Source organism: Anas acuta, chromosome 4 (genome assembly GCF_963932015.1).
Source record: "Anas acuta chromosome 4, bAnaAcu1.1, whole genome shotgun sequence".
NCBI classification, from domain to species: Eukaryota; Metazoa; Chordata; class Aves; order Anseriformes; family Anatidae; genus Anas; species Anas acuta.
In genome coordinates this window covers 64859103-64881087 of record NC_088982.1, presented here as the reverse complement: position 1 = coordinate 64881087, position 21985 = coordinate 64859103, and the positions used below count along the sequence as shown (strand labels likewise).

The 21985-nt window shown below is 41.4% G+C and overlaps 1 protein-coding gene across 4 annotated transcripts in view; it reads right to left on the bottom strand.

Annotated features, from left to right (window-relative positions):
• Positions 1–21985, bottom strand: part of HERC3 (HECT and RLD domain containing E3 ubiquitin protein ligase 3) — a 36488-nt gene that overhangs the window by 2092 nt on the left and 12411 nt on the right. For 2 of the 4 annotated variants that reach the window (XM_068681683.1, XM_068681684.1), the window contains 20 exons: positions 21722–21943; positions 19970–20061; positions 18827–18957; positions 18546–18706; positions 17950–18026; positions 17210–17334; positions 16606–16665; positions 14406–14517; positions 13269–13458; positions 11421–11584; positions 10787–10900; positions 9524–9547; positions 9347–9436; positions 8096–8266; positions 7332–7475; positions 5814–5980; positions 4986–5052; positions 3639–3721; positions 1005–1188; positions 421–523 (listed from right to left, as the gene is read on the bottom strand). In XM_068681683.1, the coding sequence (XP_068537784.1) occupies positions 421–523; positions 1005–1188; positions 3639–3721; positions 4986–5052; positions 5814–5980; positions 7332–7475; positions 8096–8266; positions 9347–9436; positions 9524–9547; positions 10787–10900; positions 11421–11584; positions 13269–13458; positions 14406–14517; positions 16606–16665; positions 17210–17334; positions 17950–18026; positions 18546–18706; positions 18827–18957; positions 19970–20061; positions 21722–21943 (2481 nt within the window). Of the gene's footprint in view, positions 1–420; positions 524–1004; positions 1189–3638; positions 3722–4985; positions 5053–5813; positions 5981–7331; positions 7476–8095; positions 8267–9346; positions 9437–9523; positions 9548–10297; positions 10447–10786; positions 10901–11420; positions 11585–13268; positions 13511–14405; positions 14518–16605; positions 16666–17209; positions 17335–17949; positions 18027–18545; positions 18707–18826; positions 18958–19969; positions 20062–21721; positions 21944–21985 lie in introns of those variants that run through there. The other 2 variants (XR_011096407.1, XM_068681685.1) reach the window with 2 other exon arrangements.

The window sequence follows — 21985 nt, the reverse complement described above, 5'->3', positions numbered from 1 at the left end:
TGCCACACGACACTCAACACTTCTTGGAGCTAGATTCTTTCAGGACATGTAAATCTGAATAATCCTTCAATAAAACAGTGCTTTCCTCAGCATGCCTCCATCTCTGTGCTTGACACCAAGTGTTTCCAAACAGATTCACATTAGTGGGCACAAAATCAGGAAACAAAACCAGTCCGAAAATAAAAAGTGGCTCCTTTCAGTGCTTTCCCAGGTTGCCCTTGGGACACAATATTCCCTCAACATGATGCCCCAAGGGAGCAACAGTTGCCAGCTGTAGCAACAAACTCAGAGCCACCTGCCCTTAAAACCATGTATTTCTCCTCCTCTCCCCTTTTATTGCCAAATAAAGTGACATCTCCCCCCCAGTGACATTGATTTGTCAATTTCAGATAACAGCCTGTACCACTGCAGAATACTTACAGAGAAATTTCTTCTTCTTTTCCAAGGGAAATGCATGAAACGTTTCCCAGAACATCCTCACGGTTGGGTGTGTCGCAGTGTAGTCTCCCTTGTAGACAGCACTCTATCAGAAAAACAAAAAGTCACAATTTCATCTAGCACTAAAAGCAAGGACTAAGTAGAAACACGACCTGATCTCTGCTAGTGTCTCAGACTGATGTCTGACAGCTAAGAAATGGAGTGTGGGATGTGCCATAGGCAACAGCATGGCTCAAAGACACGGGAAAGTGTTCATGCTGCAGGTGCAAGGCCAGTATTTAGGCCTCCAGGTATTCAGCTAATTAGGGGTGTAATGAGGAACCCTGCTGTACCTGCTCACGGGCTGGACTCAGGGACAGGATCACGTGTTGTGCGCTGTGAGGCCCTTTCTACTGCTAAGGCTGAGACAATCAGCAGCAGTGAATGATTGCAAGATGCACAAGAAACATATAAAAACATCCGTAGCTTACTACACCTCTTGACCCAAGCTAGTGCCCACCTCATGCAGCTGCCCAATCCCAGTACTTGTAAAACAGAAGAAAAACATGACAAGAGGGAAGCTTTACCTCCTCCAGTTCCTCCCAGTTGTAGTTACTGTTCCCGACTATCATGGCCCTGAGCTCTGTGGGCTGGAAGAGTTCCAGGACCTTCCCACCACATACTTTCAGGAAGCCAGTGGAAAAAGCTGTGTACCACTCATGGATGGAGAGGTTGAAGATGTAATTTACATAGGCTTCAACAAATTCTTCCCTAGGGCATTGAGAGAGAACAGGTAAAGAAAAGCACTATTATTCATACGCCCGAGCGGCAGCACTGCCAGTTTTGCTGTTTCTGCCTGCAATATTTCTTGTAAATATGAGTCTTCCACGGGTTCACCCCACTGCCCACCTCCCACCGAGATGACTCACTGCAACAGAGACAAAGTCACCAGGGGACACGAACCACTAAGTGTGCGTTCAACCAGTGCAGCAGCGGCAGTGCTGGAGGTCCCCAGCAGCCCAGGCTCTTCTGCACTACAGTAAAGCCACCCAGAAGCCCTGCATCCAGTTGGCCGTACAGCCAGGAGGGAGCCAGGGTGACAGGATTCACCAGGAAGGTGTAAGGAAGAGTCCTCTTCCCCAGGGAACCTGCTGCTCTGCTGAGGTTGAGTTACACGAGTAGCAGGAGTGGGAACCAAACCACACAGCAAGCAATCAGAAAGCCATCACTTCCAAAACAGACAGCCTCCCAGAGCCCTAGCTAGGCACACTGTGTTGTGTTTTTTTTTGAACGCCTGACCATAACGCACCAAACAATGTGGCAAACTGGGACATGAAACCAGTCTCTGGGTGGAGCAGTTTTTTTTGCCTGACCTTTAAGAGGTGCTCACACCTGAACTCAGAAGCTAGGCAGACCAGGGAAGCAACAGAATCCAATACCTCAATCACTAGCAGAGGGCACCAAAATTGAAAAAAGCATTATGACCTTTTGGCGGAGAAATTCTCAGTGCATATGCTATGAAAAACAGTGAAGGCTAGGTGAGAAATTTAAAAACAAAAATAAGGCAGCAGACTGACAAATATGAAAACCTGGAATAAGAAGTCATACAGCACAGGGGCCTTTTCCAGTGCGTTTGTTTTATGGTCATTTTGCTGATAATCACGTGAGCATTACAGAAATCCAAGCTGATTAAGCACTTAACTGTTGCTTAATACCTCCTTGGCTGTTACGGTCACGAACTCTTTACCAAAACTCCAAAGGAGAAAGGGAAAACGCAAGCATTTCCTACTTGGTAGTTTTCAGTCAAAGCAATTCTGTGAATTTCTTCAGTTAACAGTGAACCTTCCCTCCAGTAGGAAGGGCAATGCCCAAAGACATGCACACAGCACACTCCTGAGGCCAGCAGGGCAGCAATTTGGTCCCTGACCTCTAAACACAGCAGCGGAGGAAGTCATTAAGCACTGTAAGGTGGATGAATTGACAGCCACGTCTAGACTTGGATTTAGAGGTTAGCTTGAGTTCAAAACTCTGGTCAAGACAAAGCCATTGCATTCTGGAATGTGTTAAGCTGGCGCAGCCGGATTTGCTTCTCTTGCCTTTCCTGACTTAGTATTGAAGGAGCTAACCAGGATGCTCTTCCCAAACTTTTGCTCTAGCCAAAACCTTTGATCCTCCCACTAGGCCAATACGGCACACCGTGTAAGAAGAGACCTTTTTCTCATGAATGTGCATGCCAAGCCAAAAATAAAAAAAAGACTATCACTGGCATTTACATCTTTACTTCACTCTCTCAAAGTCTCCTGTATTGCCCATCTCCTCTTGGGTTTGCACGGAGGTAGCTATCTAGCTGTAAAGCTGCACCTTTTGCAGCAGCAGTGAAGGAACTGAGAGGGTAATACAGACAAAGCTTTTGTTACGGCAATGGCTGTAGACACAATCAGAACCATTTTAAATAATCTGATTAATGGGAAATTACTTCTTCTCCAGACTTGCCAGCAAGGTCTTCAAACAATCTTAGCACAAGCCCCTAACCAAGCTGCTGACTAATCACTGGATCACACTGTTTTGCCAGCAGAGAAAGAATTTGAATGCTGTTTCAAGTAATAAAGGCATCTGAAGAAATCCAATTATAGGATTATAAGAAGAAAACAGTTCAGCAGATGGAAGAAAAAAAAAGGAAGGAAAATGGTAACCGTACTACCTGCAGCTAGCTAAGCAGAAGCAGTTTACATACACTTGTGCCTTGCAGCTCCACTAAGGGATGAGGGCCCTCTATCAGACATATATGAGGGAATGATTTCCTGCTCTAGAATTAAAGAGAGAGCATGAACAAGTCTGCCAGTCTCGGTTTTGCCTTTTGGTCACAGGACAGGAATTGTAATTCCTATTCACACCATCAGGGGGACTAACCTCCAAGGGCCAAAATCACATTGCAATCTCTTTACCACAAGAAAGCTGTGCTGGGGGTCTCTATGAAGATCTTTTTATAGGGAAGATGTCCATCCAAAAGGTCATGGGACATTTTTCAAGTACTGGTGAAAAGATAATGAAAACCTGATTTCTTAAGTGCGACTAGCATCCAGGAACTTTTGAACAACCGGTCCAAGAATTTGTTCAGTGATTTCTAATCCTCTCCCACATTTCACCTCAGATAAAGTTTCTGTAGCAATGCATTTGACTTCATCACAAGTGAGTCCATCCCCCCATATTACCCCTCTCACCTATTGTCCTTCTGCACCAGAATATTGTCTCCATCTTCGATCAGGTTCTTCTGCTCTGTCACACCATAGCTCTCCCTGCAGATCTACACAAAACGAGAAAATTTTACCAGAAGTACTTCTCAGGTCATACGCCTGCAGAAAGATAAAGGGTAAATGCAGAACACTTTTTGCCTGCTGTAAATGTTCTTCCTGTTTCACTACTTCACAACATTTACATTTGCTGTAGGACTGCTATCAAGCCTAAAAGCAAAGTCAGAAGAGAAAAAACTATCCTTTTAGGTCAACTTCCTGTAAAAAAAAAAAAGTTATAACTAATAAAACCTATATTATCTAAGCCCATATGCTCTATTAATAAGAAGTATTCCTTTTTGGTTTTTTGTTTTTTTAATTTAATGGAAGGTCAGTAGGTTACTTCATCTGCTCTCACTGTAAGACAGCATGACCAAAAATTCTTGCTTTTGCCAGGCCTACAATGGTACCAATACAAACATACTCAGCACATACAGAATTGGTCATGCAAACAAAATGCAGGAGGGTCAATTGCCAAGTTGCCATACGTGAAAGGGCCTCATATTTTCACAGAAGCACAGAACAGCCGATGTTGGAAGGGACCTTTGAAGATCATCTACTCCTACCCCCTCACCAAGCAGGATCACCTAGAGCACATTGCGCAGGATGGCTTCCAGGTGGGTTTTGGACTTCTACAGCGAAGGAGAATCCACAACCTCTCTGGGCAACCTGTCTCAGTGCCCTCTCATATTCAAACAGACCTTGATTTTGACAGCCAAGATCAGTTATTTATTCTTTTCAATATATATTTTATATAATATAATATATGCATATATATATATATATATATATATATATATAAGCAGAGGAAAACTAACTGCATTAGTACATCTCCTAGAAGAATGTGGTTTCTGAGAAGTCTGACCATATACACTCACTATGAATTTAGAAGTTTAAAACTATTAGTATTATGACAGCAAGGAAAATTCTAAATTGCGTTAGCATTTCAAGAATTGACTGCTGATGTTAAAGCCTAACTTACAGTTTCAAGAAGGATTCAGGAATCTAGTTCTCATTGTCTCGTGTGAGATCTTGGACACTGTCATTTAAGTCACATGCCGCACTGACAATAAAGATATTCTGAAAATCACTCTACTTAATCTACTTACTAGCTTACTTTTCATCATCATATATAAAAGAACAAGTGAGTTTTAATATTTTAACATTAAATATGTGGGTATATGCTACAGGCATATTTTTGAATAAACTATGATAGACATGAATGGGCTTTAACTGTACTATGACTATCACAAAACTTATATGTTAAATGTATCTTACTGTAAAATTCAAGCAGAATGTCTCTTCTATATCTTCCCCGGGGTAATCTAAAAGTTGCTGAAGACTCCTACATGAGAGTCATGGAAAGAAATGAGAAAAAAAAAAAAAAGATTCAAAAAGTTAAACATTTAAAAGAGAAAATAAAATTAGCATAAGTAAACAGCATCACACATCTGGTTAATAGGACTGCAAGAGAGAGCACCTCTGATTCACTTGAAGAAGTAAAAAAGAAATATGCCTCAAATGAGGAGATGCTTTGTTAGAAGCGGGTTACATGCCAGTCCACACAAATTATCAGTGTAGTCCATGCCTACATGTATCCCCTTTAATGATCCCAGCCTCAGAACAGTCACATTTCTAGTTCTAAAGGACTGCTAGATATTTATGCTATCTACACACAAAGGCCTGAAGAAACAAAGAGGGTGGTGAGAAGCTATAACTTTATCCCCATTATGTAGAAGATATCCTTCTACTATCCCTCAAAATCCTGCTGCTGTCTTCCTAGCACTTTACTTCGTTACTATTAGACCTGCAGCTTTTTGCTGGTAAATCGGACAGCAGCTCAAAAGAAACATGAAGACAGCAGTCATACAGTGGGATTTTAACCTCTCAGTATCAAAGTAAACCAATATGCCCATGCAATTACGTAGAAGAGATTCAATATGTCTTTTTAAAAAGTCATTCCTTCACCCCATTCAACTCCCTATCTTCTGGCACAAGAACAGGTCAGAGTTGCACTGATTCACGGATGCAGTAAGTTCACATCCAATATACACATCCCACCCTGGTTTCCCATCCCAGACAGGATGCAAATCTTGTTTTTCATACCTTCCTTCCGTAGGGGACAGCTCCTTCAAATCCTCTAGGCAGGGCTTCACGTTCAAGAGTTTTTTGTACAGAGCCAAAGGGAAGTGAAGGTCTACCACTGTGAAGTTGTAGATCGCAAGACCGCAGATGATGCCGATCAAGTGAAACCAGTTGTGTTCTACAAAACACTTCAAAACCACAGAGAGAAACCCTGATGAGATGCACTATTTCTGGTGCAATGCACAGCACTCTTACCCCATGCACGAAGAAGCCAGCCCTCTCTTTCCCAACTGGGACAGTATCAGAGTGCATCAGGTCCCAGTCTTGTTGTAAACTCCTTGTCCCTAGCCCTGCTGGAGTGTGGCACAGAAATGAAGCTTCAGAACCAAGTCCTGTTACTTCTGCAAGCTGTGATTAGCTGTGGAAACAGCAACACTTAGTTTCCACCTTATCTGCCTTTTATTTCCTTTTTAAATACTTCTGCATTTATACATTAACAAAGCTTCAACGTTTGCCAGCTATGAACTGCAAGAAACTGGTCTAACACTTCTCTCCCTACCACCCATCTTATCCTCTATTAAAAGTTTATGCATAACCACAGTGCCACCCAGGCAAACAGGGGGAGGTGTTGGTATAAAGACCTTCACTCCTTCTCAAATTTACTGCCATGTTGGTATGTCAGTCACAGTCTCATTGCCTATATTTGCTAAATGTTGTAAATATACGACTTAGATATTTTCAGTGATTGTCGTTACTTCAGTGTCAAAAGATTTGTTATTTTACATGCATTAACATGAAGAATAATTGCTCTGCAATACTGTTTACAAGTTGCAGAAGATGCCGTGTCATTTCCTTCCTTATAGAATAATTAATAAATTAAAATAACCCCCACCAGAACAGATGCACCCAAAGGTAACAATGACATTGTCATTTTCCTCCTCACTAACTAGGAAGGTGAGGAAAGAAGGAGATGAACCATCACCTCCAGCTATCTGACTTGTAGAGGGAACTTCCACTCCCCACCTTTCCAAAACCACCCAATATTCACTACAATGTTCTTGCCATTCAGGAGCTTCCTCACATAAAGCATTAACGAGTTGAGGCCCTGAAGGTGACTGTGTTGCATGAACAAGTGGATTGATTGCAAATAAGCGAATGGCAAGGCAAGCACTAAATTTTAATGCCAGTATAACCTGAACCTGGGGTTCTGTAGAATAGCACAATTATTCATATAAATAGCATGAAAAGCAGTTCATGCTATCTGAGAGTTCTAAGAACTGTCATCTGATACTTGATATATTAAGTCCTGTTATGGGATAAGAATAAAGAGAAAGAGCCAATTCCTTAACAGGCATCAGTATCACGGTTCTGATAAAGTTAATGAACCTATACTAATTTGCACTGACCATAAATAAAGCTCACGTTGCATTGTGGGAGGAAACCTGGAGGAAGATCATTTCTTTTCCACAGTTTGCTACTAATTAATTACATCTGAAGCAGCGTATCATTTCAGCCTGTGTGTAGAGGGCAATGGCTCACCGTGTCTGAAAACCACAGCAGGTTTGACTCTGGGTAGTAAGTGAACATGCCATAGATGGGGTTGAGGAGTTCTTTTAGCAAGAGGAGGAAGAATTCCTTTGTCACTCCTCCAGCATCAACAGCTTCCTCACCATCAAAGATGACCTGCAGAAAAAGCAGGTCAGTAACAATTATGCAGAGCCGAGGCAGAGTGAATCAGACAAGTTTCCATCTGGAAGCCACACAAAGCAATTTGTCCGACACGTCCAAATCCACCAAAATCTTCAGCCAGTTCAAGTGCTCTGCTTGCAGGTAAGGACAGGGAACACGGAGCGGCAAATCTGATACTCTGAAAATTTAACTCCTCATGTTGTTCCTGTTAGATAGCAGCCAAGACATAAATAACCACCTGTCTTCCCAGCAACAGGCAGCAGCTGCTGAACTTCGTAGCAACCTCTCAGATATTAAAAACACATCCTACTGTAAGTGGCCCATTCCAGCAGCATGGTGAAACAGACACTGTGCAATATCATAGACATTACTTCTCCTCCATCCCTTATATAGGAGAGACACCAGAAAAAGAGTAAGCCTTCTAATTGGCTTCATGTAAACTGACTACTGCCAAAAGAGTCCAGGAGTCAGACAGGAGAAAGATTCAGCTCCCCCACTGATTAGATGTGCCCTTGTCTGCTACACCTATGGCAGTACACTGGCAAAGTGGTAATGTGAAGGGAGGAAAGGCTTCAGAAGTGTCAGCTGCATGAGAGGGTTTGAGGAAAACTTACCTTAAGAGGCTTTTTCAAATCAATATCTGAATGGATGCTCAGCTCCCTTAAAGCATCACCAACTAAATTACTCCTGCGGACATGAAGTACCAGGAAAGGGCTTCTGGCCAGCAGAGGCTCCAGGGTGAGAAGCATGAAAACATTCTGCAAATTTGCACCGTTTATTGCCACCTGTAGATAACAGAGGCATGAAAATCAGCTGCTGTTCAGCTCCTTTCTTCTTCTAGAGGGAAAGCAGTTATGTGCCTGATGTTCCTTTCTTCCTTACTCTTTCAGTTTGGCTTCCTCAGGGTATGAGGACTGCGTGCCCACTCTGTACAAGTGTGTGTGTGTGTTCCCATTTGCCCCCCTATTTCCCACATCCATACGTTTGAGTCCACTGAGCAATTCAAAAATTTGAGCAACAGAGATATTAAACTCCTGAACACTTTTTGACATTAGGTGGCTGGAAGAAAAAGGCTTTATTTATACTTCTATTGAGTCAAAAGACTCAGTGTGAGCACAACCCTGATAAAATCAGAGTCTACAAGGGAGAATGGTGTTACTAAAACACCATGTGAGAAGATGTGTGCCTTGTGCCCAGTTCTGTGTGCAACCAGTGCCCAGTTCTTTGTCCCTTTCAGGAGCCACCTGCATAAGCAGTGCCCAGCACCGAGCAGTTCACATTGGCACAGAGGCCAGATGCCCTTGCCAGAGTCTGGCTTGGCTGCCACCTTCAGGGTAAGGGGTACAGAAGCTTAACACCTGCTGTAACACACTCCTGGAGGGCCCCAGGTCTGCACCTCTCACTGCAAATGGGTGGCTTAGCTGCTGACAACAGCCACTGCTTAGAGCCACAAACAGTCTCAGATTTGAACCCTTAGTTCTGACAACCACTCCTGTGCTGCACACAAACTTAAAAAAGTGCTCACTCACCCAAAAACCTTCCAGCTCCTCTAATAGAGACCTCACCTTACTCCTTCTCATCCTTCTCATAAATACACAAGTGCTCCTTCCATAGGTACAGTTTACATTTCCCTGACATGCACATCTGGCAATTCTGATGTTACCAAACTTCTTGAAGTAAAAGAAACTAAGAACTGTGTGTGCTAAGGACTAAGAGCTTTTCCAGCTATTCTGCTCTCTCATTTCATAAAAACAATAAAATGAGGCACAAAGTAACCCCCAGTGAACTCCCTTCCATTCAGGCACCAATGTAAAAGGCAGGACAAAAAGAAATGAGGCAGGAAAACTGGAAGAGAGAATGATTACCTGCATCTGTAGTTCTGCATCTGTCTGTAACATCTTGGTCTTAGCCTGAGCGTCAAAGATGAAGGGATAAGAACAGAGCGTCACGGCATCCTGCAAGACACACAGACAGACTGGTGCCCACGTACAGCTTCTAGAAGCACTGCTTCAAAAAAGAGTCACAAAACACAATTTCCTTACCTGCATGATGGATGGTCTAACTTTCTGCAAAGGCAAAAAAAAAAAAAAAAAGAAAACTTTTACTCTCTTGATTGTGTCAGATATTTTTTAGGACAGACTAGTTCAAAGGTGACCCACAAAATTTTTCTCCTCTGGGACCAACAAGCCACTTTTTTCTTCTTAAAAAAAAAAGCATGGGAACTTCCTTCTCAAGACAATGCACAAGCCTAATCCAAAACTTGCACATCAAACATTACTAAGAGGACTAACTGGCACAGAAGCCTGTTAGCTTGCCAGAGGTGAAACTTATTTTTATGAAAAACAACCAGAAAACTATCCCCAAGGCAGAGACCACATGAAACAACAGGAAAGAACATAAGGCCACAACACAACAATACAAGGCCACTCCTGCAACACAAATTACTCTTCTCGTTAGCTCTACCAATACAATTTTAGATATTGTATCCAACTGAGTCATTATTTTATTGCTCTGCTCACTAAAAGCAAGCACAGAGCAGCACTATTTGTATGACGGAAGATGGGAGAGGGAACACAGCACACACAACATTTAGAAAGTGCATACAAACACATACAGAAATTCTTGCTACAGTCTGATTTTACTCTTGCAGCATCCCTTGATGGATGTCTTTTTGTTTTCTCATGTCTGGGATTTCTTTCCTTGCATTATTTAAATAATCTCACTGGGTTCCCATACAGCATTTTCCAGCCCTCAGTTCAGTTATCTCTTTTCTTAAAGATGGGAAAGTGAGGCATAAAAGAGGTGAAGGGTCTTACCCAAGATCACCCAGCAGGTTACTGGAAGAGCCAGGAATAGAACCCACATCTCTTGAGTCTTGGTTCAGTCCCCTAGCCAGAACGTCACACTGCCTCCTCTTACAGAGCAACATTTTAAGACCACTGGCTATATTATTCACAATACCTGCCTAAACAGCAGAAGTAAAGGGTAAAAATTATAATTTTAGAATACAGGACTTGGCTCCTGAGGTCTTGATTACATTAAAAGGATCCAGTGACTGAATTAATCCCTTTGTGCAGGGACTGAATGGGATTCACATGAATAATTACAGAGGTTGTTGCAAACATTAGTTAAATATCGTTAACTCTAGCTCTTCTGGTTTTATTTTAAGTCAACTTCAAGCCACCAAGTATCCAAATCTGAGAGATTTAACATATAGATGCTCCTATACTGATTACATTACACTCTCAAAAAGGATATTAAAAATGCAGATCTCTAATGACTGGAGAGACAAAAGTGGCTCTTACCATTCCAGCCTGATGTAGGAACCACATGAGATAATCCTCCTGAATGTCCACCAAGCTGGAAATCTCAGGGATATAAAACTTATCATATTCTACATGTTTAACCTTCTGATTTACCTAGGGAAGAAAACAGATGGTTTTTAAAATACGGATGTATCCAGCATTTTCTTAGAACAGGCCTTCATAAAATCAAACATAGCAGCTTGCAACAATAGGCCCCAGAAAGTCCTGCAAGAAGTCATCATCCCATTTATTTTAGTATGAACCAAGAACTGAGAAACTTCTGACATTTTAATTCTCCCTCCTCCTCATCCAAGACTAGACAGCACCAACATACCAGGAGCAGAAAGTGTAATAATACAGGCATTTGTGTCACAACAGCGCACGCTGCCTGCTGGCTCAACAACAGCAGTCTTCACAGTGAATTGTTCCTAGTATTTGAGACAGGACTAAGCAACCTTCAAGTACACCGAATTCAGGAAAACCACTAACATCTTGTGGTGTCTCAGTGACACAAGACAGCTCACAAGCCAGGGTTGTCACCAATTCGCCCCGTCAATTGCCAAAGGGCAGACAAGACCAAGTGAGTATCTGCATGTTGGCATCTTGAGCCAATGTACACCCAAGGCTTACTTACCTTGTGGAGTTTCTCCAGAAGTCTGAGAGCAGCTGTAATGTAGCTACTGAACAAGACCGGGATCAACAATGTCTTTCTTCCACTGAGGAGGTAAACTACTGCACCTTTATAGAGATCCACCAGCCTAAGGAAATATCGTGGGCACACTTGAGACCACCAGTTATCTGGAAAGAAAAGGAACATAAAAATACATCCTGAATTGAACACCACAGAATACTCCCCTACATAAAGATGAAAGTAGGGGAACACCCCTAAAAACAGTTTGAAAAACTTCCCTACATCTCTCCTAATTGTTGCAATAGGAAAGCAAGCAAAGTAAGCTGCAGATTCCAGAACTTGAGAAACTTTCCACTCACAACCAACCATGTCACTCACCACCCAGTCCCAACCCCTGATCAATGCAAGAGCCTGAAATCAAGGTTTTTCAACCGTCTCAAGAAGCTCATATTCAGGATACTGTGACCTTGCAGACAAAACATTGTCCCTCTGTAGTGATAAAAAAGTAGTTCTCTGGTCAGTTCTCCATCTGTACCACATCCTTCTCTAGCAGATGTCAGAAGGTGTCTCCTAACACATGTGCACTAAAGCTCCCTCTTTTTTAAAAAGCTGATTTCCTTCTTGCCACGGGCAGTAACCCTTACCTCTCCTCTGAAGGGACCCTGCCTATGAGCGTCTTTGCTAGAACCAATCCACCTGCAAAGTAGAAGATGCAGCTTGGGAAAATATCACATCAACTGCTAGAAACAAACACCAACTTAGCCTCCCAAGTGTCAGCAAAACAACATATTCTTGCAGAGAGAAGTACAAAAATCCTTTATATTTCTTTATTCTAACGGTCACAATGGACTAGGAACTCTGAGCATAGGAGAAAATCTAGTTACAAAACCTCCTTGAATAAAATAATAAATAAATCACTAAAGTTCAAAACAGATTTCACTGGAGCAATGCTTCTGGAGGTCTGAATCTGTTATATAGCATTTTACACAATACTGTGCGAATTAGTATAAGATCACATTAAGAAATGGAAGAAAATAACAAAAAAGTAACATCCTAGCAAACACAAGTAACACTTTTGAGTAGCTTATCTCCTACTTAGCTTATATTGATCTAATAGGAAATAAAGCTAGTAGAAATAAGATTCTGAACCAGGAGATGAACTGTTTATACATATAGCTTAGACATGACCAACCAATAGGTTTTTCTGCCCTTTATACTGATCAGGTTAACTTTATATTAGCAGTATATTCATTTATTTATCTTACACAGAAAAGAAATTTCAATGTGGACAATGTCTGATTAAATTAACAGAGTAAGATCACTTAATCTTCATGATACACAAAATCTATGTTCACATAGAGGCATTAAAATTTTCTGGAATTGAGTCTCTGAACGTAGGTAAATTAGACAAGGTAAATTAGTTTAACTTCCCCAGTACATGTTCTTAGAAAGTTCAGGTTGAGTTGTTTTAAATTTAGAAGCAGAATATTTCATTCTCATTTATTATCCACACCACCATAAATTTTATAGGTTTTATATTACAATAACTCACTAACTCCCTCTATCTTACCTATATGGCACAGTCTTCATTCCCACATATTTCATATTTAAAATTCAAATTTTGTGTTTAAAATTCTTTTACATAGGAATACAGGTTTTGGGGGAGGATTCCTTGAATGCTTTTGGTCCGCAGGTGCTTTTTAGAGGCAGCTGCTTCATAGCAACACCGTATCACAAAGGATATTCAATTATCATAGAAGTCAGAGTTAACACAACACCAAAATTAAACCAAAACTTTGTGTTCTCCCTGGATCATGAGAGCAATATGCATCTTAAATGACAGCCTCTTACCAAGAACTTTGCTGGGGTTGGTGTCTAAGCGCAGAATAGCCATTGCCAGAGGAAGTGTTAACGTGATATAATACTTTGAATCTTGGAAGGGGGGGAATTCAGGGAGAATCAGATAGATCCTCATTGCCTCAACGTCTGGTGGTGAGCTGGACAACTGAGGAATCAAGAAACTTTCAAAGCTCTTCAGTATCTACAGGGGAAAAAAGACAAAAGGAGGCAACTTATCCCGGATGATAGAGCACCTACAAAATAGAAGATGAGTAAATACTAATGAAACAGAGCACACGCAGCACAGGTGGACTTAACAGTTTTTGTTACTGATCCCTTAAAGCATTCCACAGGACAGGACTAAATTCATGTTTTCCCAAAAAGACATAAATGTTTGGGCAGTTTTTTCCAGGGATATCTATGTTAGTAAACCCTTCCTGTTGAAGGCCACATCCCTGCTTTAGAAGTACAGTGAATTGAATTTCTCAAACTAGAAACATTGCTGAACTAGTTTTTTGTGTGCATTCAAGCATGGCAAAAAAAAAAAGGCATAGAACTGTATAGCTAAAATTCTCCAGAAGTAACTGTGTCTGAAGCAGGCAGATAACACGAAAAATTTCACCTGCTACAATTCCAATTTGGCAAAACATCTCACAACACCTTTCTACTCACTTCTCTCGCTGACACCTACAATAAACAGCTGCACTGTGCCATAGCTCGGTGTACTCAGGTCCCACTGTACATAAAACAAGGACTGCCTCATCCACAGGACTACTCAACACACCAAGTCTTCTCTGCTTTAGGGGAGTTAGAATAAATTAAACAACCAGAAAGTACTCAACTGCTGACCCATAAGAAATAAGAACACAGTCATTATTTTCAAGCATAACATTCAAGAATTAATTTCAGCAGTTAGTTCAAGTATTAAATGCCATGAAAAAAAACTGTTTTATAAACAAATCTTTGAGACATTTTCTGAGGTCAAAATCCATCCAGGTCAATGGAGATGTATCCATAGATACCAAGACGGATCTGGCCTGCAGATTTGAAATACAAACTTCCCCTAAAAAATGTGCTTCTTCTTTCATGTTTCAGAGGACAAAGCCTTTATACCCCCTCTGAATACCCAAAAATTTGTAAGTGCAATACCTGGTCTAGGAGAATGGAGTGTTGAGAGTTCATCAGCTTCTCAAACAGCACTCTGGTGGAGTTCAAATCAATCCCTGGGGTCTTTGGACTGGTTTTAAAATGTTCATCAATTCTTTAAAAAAAAAAAATCAGAGACAAACAGACGTAAGTTGAAGGAAGTGAAAACACTACCTCTGTATTGGCACTGCCTGAGAGCAAGCAGTGGAGGACTGACCTCCAGGAAATGAATCAGACTAGAAACAACACAACTTGGAATCTTCTTGCTAAGGACAAGATGCACAGTGCCCCTTTCTGAACTCTTCTGGGCCTTGCTTAGATTTCGGATTCTTGCAGATAAACACTTCATGAAACTCTTTGGTTTCCCCAGGACTCCTCGCTTTGCTAATAGCCTGCCTGAACAGGACTGACTGCTTAAAAACCTATATAATACCTATCTATCATTTCAGGATCCTCTGCATTTTCTTCACATAAACTTTATTTATTTTTATAGAAAATCACACCCAGTAAGAAAGGGAAGGGTGATAAAATGACATTATTCAAGGGAACATCAGATGAAGGCTTTCAAAACATAACAAACAAGATCTCAGAGAATTTGGTAATTCCACTCTCAAATTTTCTAAAACTAAATGATCGCAATCAAACCCCAGAGCAGTTGTAAACAGTCTTCAGACGTCAGAAATGTTCTCTCCTGTCTGCTATGTGTGAAAGGCTGTAATTTACGCAGGCTACCTGTATAAAAGGGGTAATGAAGGCAAGCCTGAGAGGATGACACAGTCCAACAGCCAGATCTGGGGACACCAAAATGTCCTGCAGTCCAGCAGGTAAGCTACCTAGCTCAGCACCTGGAGCATGTGCAGCATCTGGAGCAGAGACTCTCAGCAGCACAGTCTGTAGTAAAAATGCACATAAATCTTTGCAGATGCTAGTAAAAAAACAGTAATTGCTACAAATCCATTGACCTCAAGATTTCCCAGGTACATCACTCCTCATCCCTGAGACACTGTCATACCAGACACACTGTGAAGGAAACGGTACCAGTTAAACATGGGATGCCTTTGTCAATTTTCTGATGTGGCTGTAATTACATGAGAAGGTAAACATTGTCTGCTGGAGTAGAACAGTTATTTCCATAGTAGTATCTAGTTAAATACAGCCTCACCTCAGCGTACATTGGCTTCAAATGTTATGATTTATTTAGTCACAGATCTTCTGTGAAAGTTAAGTCCCGCACTGGCCAGGACATCCTTAGGGTGGGAAGAGAACTGCCCAGAGGTGATCAAGTCATACACTCCATTCATCTCCACATTCAAAGGAGGCATGGGACTATTTGCAGTGACTCAACAACTTAGAAAACTCACTGAGTGTTTTAAACCAACATGACACAACTCTCCACATGCAGTAACAATGCTGCCTTTCCCCAAGGCTAGAGAAGAAACAACCATTGTACCAGCTGAAAAATGCAAGTATAATGAGTAACTTGTTTTCTTTTTCGAGCTGCTCTTGGAGAAGATTACTCAAAGATTATTCAGAGTAACTAGGCTCCTCTTCACCTACTTACAGGTCATTTATTCATTACGTCACCATAAAAAATTCCTCCCCCACCTCAACTTATGCTGTTACCTCCCCAACCTTCACAAACGCAGGCAACATAATCCTTCCCAGCCCACAGCTTTTGACTCAGCTGTGCCTATTACATCCTTGTCACCACCTATTGTTAGTTACATCCACTTGAAACTGCTGCTTTCATACGCAAAAGCACAAAACTTTTTCACAACTGATGTCACCTAAAAGAAAAGCGCTTCCATGCTGGCCTGGATCTATTTTTCATGAGCAGCCTGTGCTGAGGTATGCCTCCCTCCCTTCACAAGCACTAGCCCTCATCAGCTAGCTCAGCTGGGTGAGAGACTATTCAGGTACGTGGCATCAATCACTTATTTCCCTTCTTGTCAAATCCCCAACCCTCTCTTTCAAAGATTTTTATATTCATTTCATACAGAAAAATTATAAGCATGACAACTCCAGGAATGTGTATAGTACACTTGCCTCCCTTACCCTGCTCTGACTGCCCACCTCTTCAGTAAACACTCTCTGCCCCAGCCTCCTGACCAAAAAATCAAAGCCCAGCGCAAAAGCAAGTGGAGAAGAGATTCCAGTCTGCCTCAAGGGAAAGCTATGCTACTTGACTCTCTTTGATACTTACTTCTTCTCCAAGAAGCTTCCATTCCAGCAGGCAGCTGAGGACAGTATCTGAACAACATTACTGTTTGCAGCAGGAAGACAAAAGAAAACAGAGAGAGAGGGTATAAACAGATGTTCAGTAAATCTCTTCAGCTATCTTCCCTTCCTTCTATGGGAAACAACGTCAAGATCATCCCATCATTCAAAGGCTAAGTGGCTTACTCAGGATCATATATCACTCCTCTTTCAAAGGAGGGAGGTTAGCAGTGCTGCCTTTCCACCTATTCTGCTCTTCTCGTAGCAGGCAAACAAGAAAGAATTTAACCAGTGTGTTCACAGCTTCTCGCTGCTTTACATGAACTCTAAGCACATAATAAAGACCAACTTTTAAATCCATTTCCCACCCACTATTTGCAATATCCTGAAGCAGCCTTAAATTCCTCTGGTTTTGCTAGGAAGCTCTAACCTAGCATCCTTGTGACTGGCACCTGTACTCCCCTTGGATATAACCAAGAACCACGCCTGAAAAGGCTGCTGAATTTCAAGTGAAAACAGGGCATGGAAGCCAACAAAATTATTTAAATACATCTTCCAATAATAGGCTTGTCCAGTGCCACAATACTTACTTGACAGAATTAGAACTGTTCTTTTCTAAAAGCTTTTGCCTCCAGACATCTATAGTTTCATCATTTATTAAACAGGTATAACGCGTTTCATTTATGGTCCGGAAATCATCAGCAGGCAAGGAATTCTGTGAGAAGATACAGATTTCAGCAAACACAAGGCTTGTAAAAACAATTCCTTCTTATTAAAAATCTCAGTTTTCTATATATCATTAATAGGTCTCTGGGTGTGATCTCTGAACAGGCTTGATTAGGAAGCTGCAACATTACTAATGGGCCGAAAGGAAAGGCATGGATAAAAAAAAAAAAAAAAAGACAATCAGCAAAACCATTATTACAAAGAGAAAAAGAAAAAAGAAAAACAAAATACATTTCTTTAAATGTACCAAAAGCCTTTTAAATAATGCTGTGTATAGCTACAGGCTCAGTACATTTTGTCTAGATTTATTTCCGTGCCTCAAAAGTGTATGTTAAACACTTACTGGAATAAATAAGACAGAAGGAGAAAAACCATCATTCAGCCCACAATCCAGCTGATCTGTCAGAACCCCACTGTGTGTTCCGCTGCCTTACACTGATCACCTGGACCCCACTGTCTCAGGAGGAAGGCAGTCCCTTTCTTCCCATCTGCCAAGGAAATAACTCCCTTCCCTGATGATCAAAGTGGTTTACCACCAAAAAAGTGTGCATAGTGAGGGCTGGGACAGGTGAACAGGCTTGAGAAAGTACTTCATTTGTTTTACCTCATATTTGGAGCAAAGCACAAATGTTTGGTCTCCTCCAGAAAAGATATGTTTAACAATGTGATATTTACAGGCATCTGTTGAGGAAAGCAACACAGTCGTGTTAGAGGCTGATGAACGCAAGTTTCTGCTTTGCCTTTCCTCCACATTTGCACTGCCAGTGTCTAATGCTTTACACTTGAAGGCAAGGCTGAAATCAAGTAGGAACTCAAGCACTTCAGCACTTTACTTTTTTCTTTTTTTTTTTTTTTTTTGATACTGCCTGACAGGAGGGGAAACCTGTAATTTTTAAACTACAATGGGTTTTTTAATGAGAAACCAGAGCCATCACAAATCAGCATTAGGACAATTTCATGAAGGCTCAAGATTGTGAAATGTTGAGCTCTGCCGTGATAAGAGAAAGGGAGAGGGCACACAGAGTAACAGAGAGCAAGAGGTCACACAGTAATTCCCCAGTGCACTCAGGCCAGGGGAATGGGTTTCTTTTGCTGTTTCAAGCACTTTCACAGAACAATGTCAAGGTGTCTTTTGACTGCAGTGGATGAAAGGAAGTGATTCATGCCCATTTGCCGCTCTAAATCCCGCACAGTACGTACCAGGCTTCCCTGAGAGTTGCCCATTGTGAGCTGCCCAGTGACCCTTCACAGGAGAGGGACACTTAACATTGCAAGTGTGCCCAGTTCCCAGCTGGCCTCTTGTTCCACAGCCAAATGCATAGATCATTCCTGAAGAAGGCACAAAGGCTAAAGTGTGGTGTCTGTAACAGAGACGGGTACAAATTAATTTAATTTTGACACGTACAATGCAGAAGTAAGACTATTTATACATTTACAAGAGCCAGTGTCAGCATTAACTTCCACTGAAGGACAGGACTCACCTGCCACAGGCAATCTGGGATACTTCACTGCCCATTAGCTCAAGAACTCTTCGGGGGTTCACTTCGTCATTCATGGAGTCATGTCCCAGTTGCCCACAGGAACCTGCACCGAACGTGAACACCCCTCCACTCTGTTAGCAAATCAAACAGCATATTCTCCATTTAGGACCCATATCCCAGCAGCATCTCTCTGACTCCAGTTTCGCTACGAGCCCAAGCTTAAGCAGAGATTGCTGGGGATTTCCAAAGGATTCAGAAAATAAGCTTGGGTTCCACTAATGAAGCTTCCAAATTGCTTCCTTGCCACCCATCAGAGAGTGTCAGACTTATCTCTTAGTATGCCTGCAGCAGACAAGCTTCCCCCCACCATTACCTAATGGGCCTGAAATCTCAGCAGGTTTAAATATGGTTCAATAGCACCCTTTTCCACAGTACTTTACACTGATCTCTGGTGGCTGCTGATCAAAAGGATGATGAGCTTTTTCCTGGAAAAAGACTCACACTCTCTGGTCTTCACAGTGGTTCTCCCACTGGAATCCCACAGCTAGCTGTTTCAATTCATTTTTCAGTGGAGAATATGTTGGCACCAACCAAGGAAGCAATACCTAGGAAGTGGCAGGGGCAAGGCAAGAACTGAACAGTGATCTTCCAAATGCCATCCTTAACCTCTATTAAACTACACACTACTTGGAAACCGCAGTAGCTTTGGAACTGCAAACCTCTTGTAAATGCTGTGACTGACCGATAACTTTTCATTTAACAGCCCATTATTTCTGGCTTGCCTTTTACTCTGAGGCACAATAACTCTCCATCTTCCAAGACAACGTTATTTTTAACCTCCTAAGATATATGTTCGTTCTCTTCTGCTCCTCAAAGCTCATTTCTTTGAGTGATTCATCTGAGTTTTACTATTTATTGTCATGGATTACTAACATCTTCATCTTAAAAATGGCAATGGATCATGTGGGCAAAGAATCTCAGAATAAATTATCACAAGACTTTACTTTTGGTTTAGTTTCTCTTCCTGGTGTTAGATGAAATAAGGTAGGTCAGTCTGCTCTTTTCTATCATTTCCTAGGAAACTAAAGTGAAACCATCAGGCAGGCAAGACAGCAGCCGGGGCTTCCAGGTTAGCTCCTCTACCTTTGTTAGAACCGCCGTGTGTTCCTCTCCACAGCTGATGTAAACAACCTTCTGAGACCGCAACAGCTTCACATGGCAAGGCGATTCTCGGTCTGGGTAAGACAAATGAAATAAAGGAATTGTTTCATAAACACAACCCGAAATGCCTGAGAAAACCACTGGCAGCAGGTGCATTTAAATACCTAGTCTTCCTTCTGTTGTCCAGCTTTAAGATACTCCTACTTGCAAAGGCTAATCTCTGCCAACAGTTAAATGGTGTTTTTCTCCTTCACTATGACATCCTAATCATTAAAAGTACGCATCTTGAGGATAAATACACTATGCAAGGCTATATGTTTCACTGATTTAAAAGAATATATATACTTTTATTATTAAAAAAGCACTTAAAGAAGCAGTAGGTACCCCAAACTAACTTCAGACAGCAAGGGGAACAGCTGCTTACTTTGTACCAACAAAAAACCCAGTTCCTACCTACAGAAGTTGTTCATTTAAGACTCTCACCCAAGGATTTGACAGGTGCTTTTTTTTTTCTGTATAGCAAAACGAAAATGGTCGCATTTTCATGCATTTAAAAATGAGGGCAGGCTTTTTTCATTTACTTTGTTCTGCAGTTTAGCACAAAGTAAACTTCTAATACACAAGCTGCAGCATTTCTAATAGTGCTGTGTTGAAATCAGAAGCATTTATCTGTCAAACTCCATGCAAAGATCATAGATGCTCTTATACAAGACCAGTGCTCTATCTTACAAATCATAAAGATAATAAACCTGGAGCATTTTTGAGAAAGCACAAAATGTGTTACAAGTCTTACAACTGCGTTTCATATTCCTAAAAGTGCAAAGCAAAATGAAATTAAGCACACAGGCTGGTTTTGAGTAATTGCTTTAAATACATGTTTCAGTTGGTAGGGAGGGTTGTCGAGTTGCATCGTTCCCTTATAGGTAGACAAAATGTGAGGCAATGCTTTTCTCTTGCAACATACGGTGTTTATAAGCTACTATATACACAACCTAACAGTTTTAAATATATACACACCTCGTGTATTCACCCATGCAAAGCAAATTATCCATGCGTGTGGTGTTTCACATCCACGCTCAGTAACTTGCCTAGATACTTAAAGCTACTCAGGAACTATGCAGATAAAGATGACGAGGTTCATCTGAAACTCCAAAGAAAATCTCTTTTGCCTTTGCGAATAGTTAAAGAGCACATTAACAAGCTGAGGGAATCCAGACTTTTCAGATTAGTGGTAATGTCATATCCACTCTTGAAGCCTAATTTATAAATCAGTCTTCAGGTCTGTTGATGGCTAGGCTTCACTGATCATGATCACGTGAAATAAAACATACCACTGGCCCGGCATGTCTGAAAAACTGTGCAAGTTCAGTTCGTTGTTCCACATGGAGAGCCTTTGCTCTACATCAACTTCGAATAACATATAAACAGAGTGTTTCTGAGGGGAAGAATAACATAAGCACTTCCTTGGGTCCCTGCATTTTGACACTTTTTTTTTTTTGACCTTCACTCCCATTAACATCTAGAAGGGAAAAAGAAGTGTTTCTATTACGACTAATCATGAAAAGCCTGTAGAGCCCAAGACTGTTTTTCTGTCCTCAGAAAAGGTAGAAAACCTAAGGAGATGCTGAGGTGTATACATCTGCTCAGTAAAAACAGACTGTCAAAAGAAAAAAGAGTGTCACTCAGCCAAAAAAATGTCCATCCTTCTTTCACCAAAGAGCATAATTTCAATACCTCGTTCATCACTTAGTCCCAGTTGACCTGAGCTGTTCTTCCCCCAGCCGAACACAGCTCCTGAGAGAGAGAGGGCAAAACTGTGTGCTCCACCTGCAGCAACCTGAGCCAAAGGGATGCCATCAAGAGATTTGACACGTTGTGGACTGGCTTGGGAGGGACATTCTTTACCCAAGCCCAGCTGACCATAGCTGTTCTGTCCCCATGTGAAGAACTGACCATCTGAAACAAAAAAAAAAAAAAAAAAAAAAGAGTAGAGAGTGA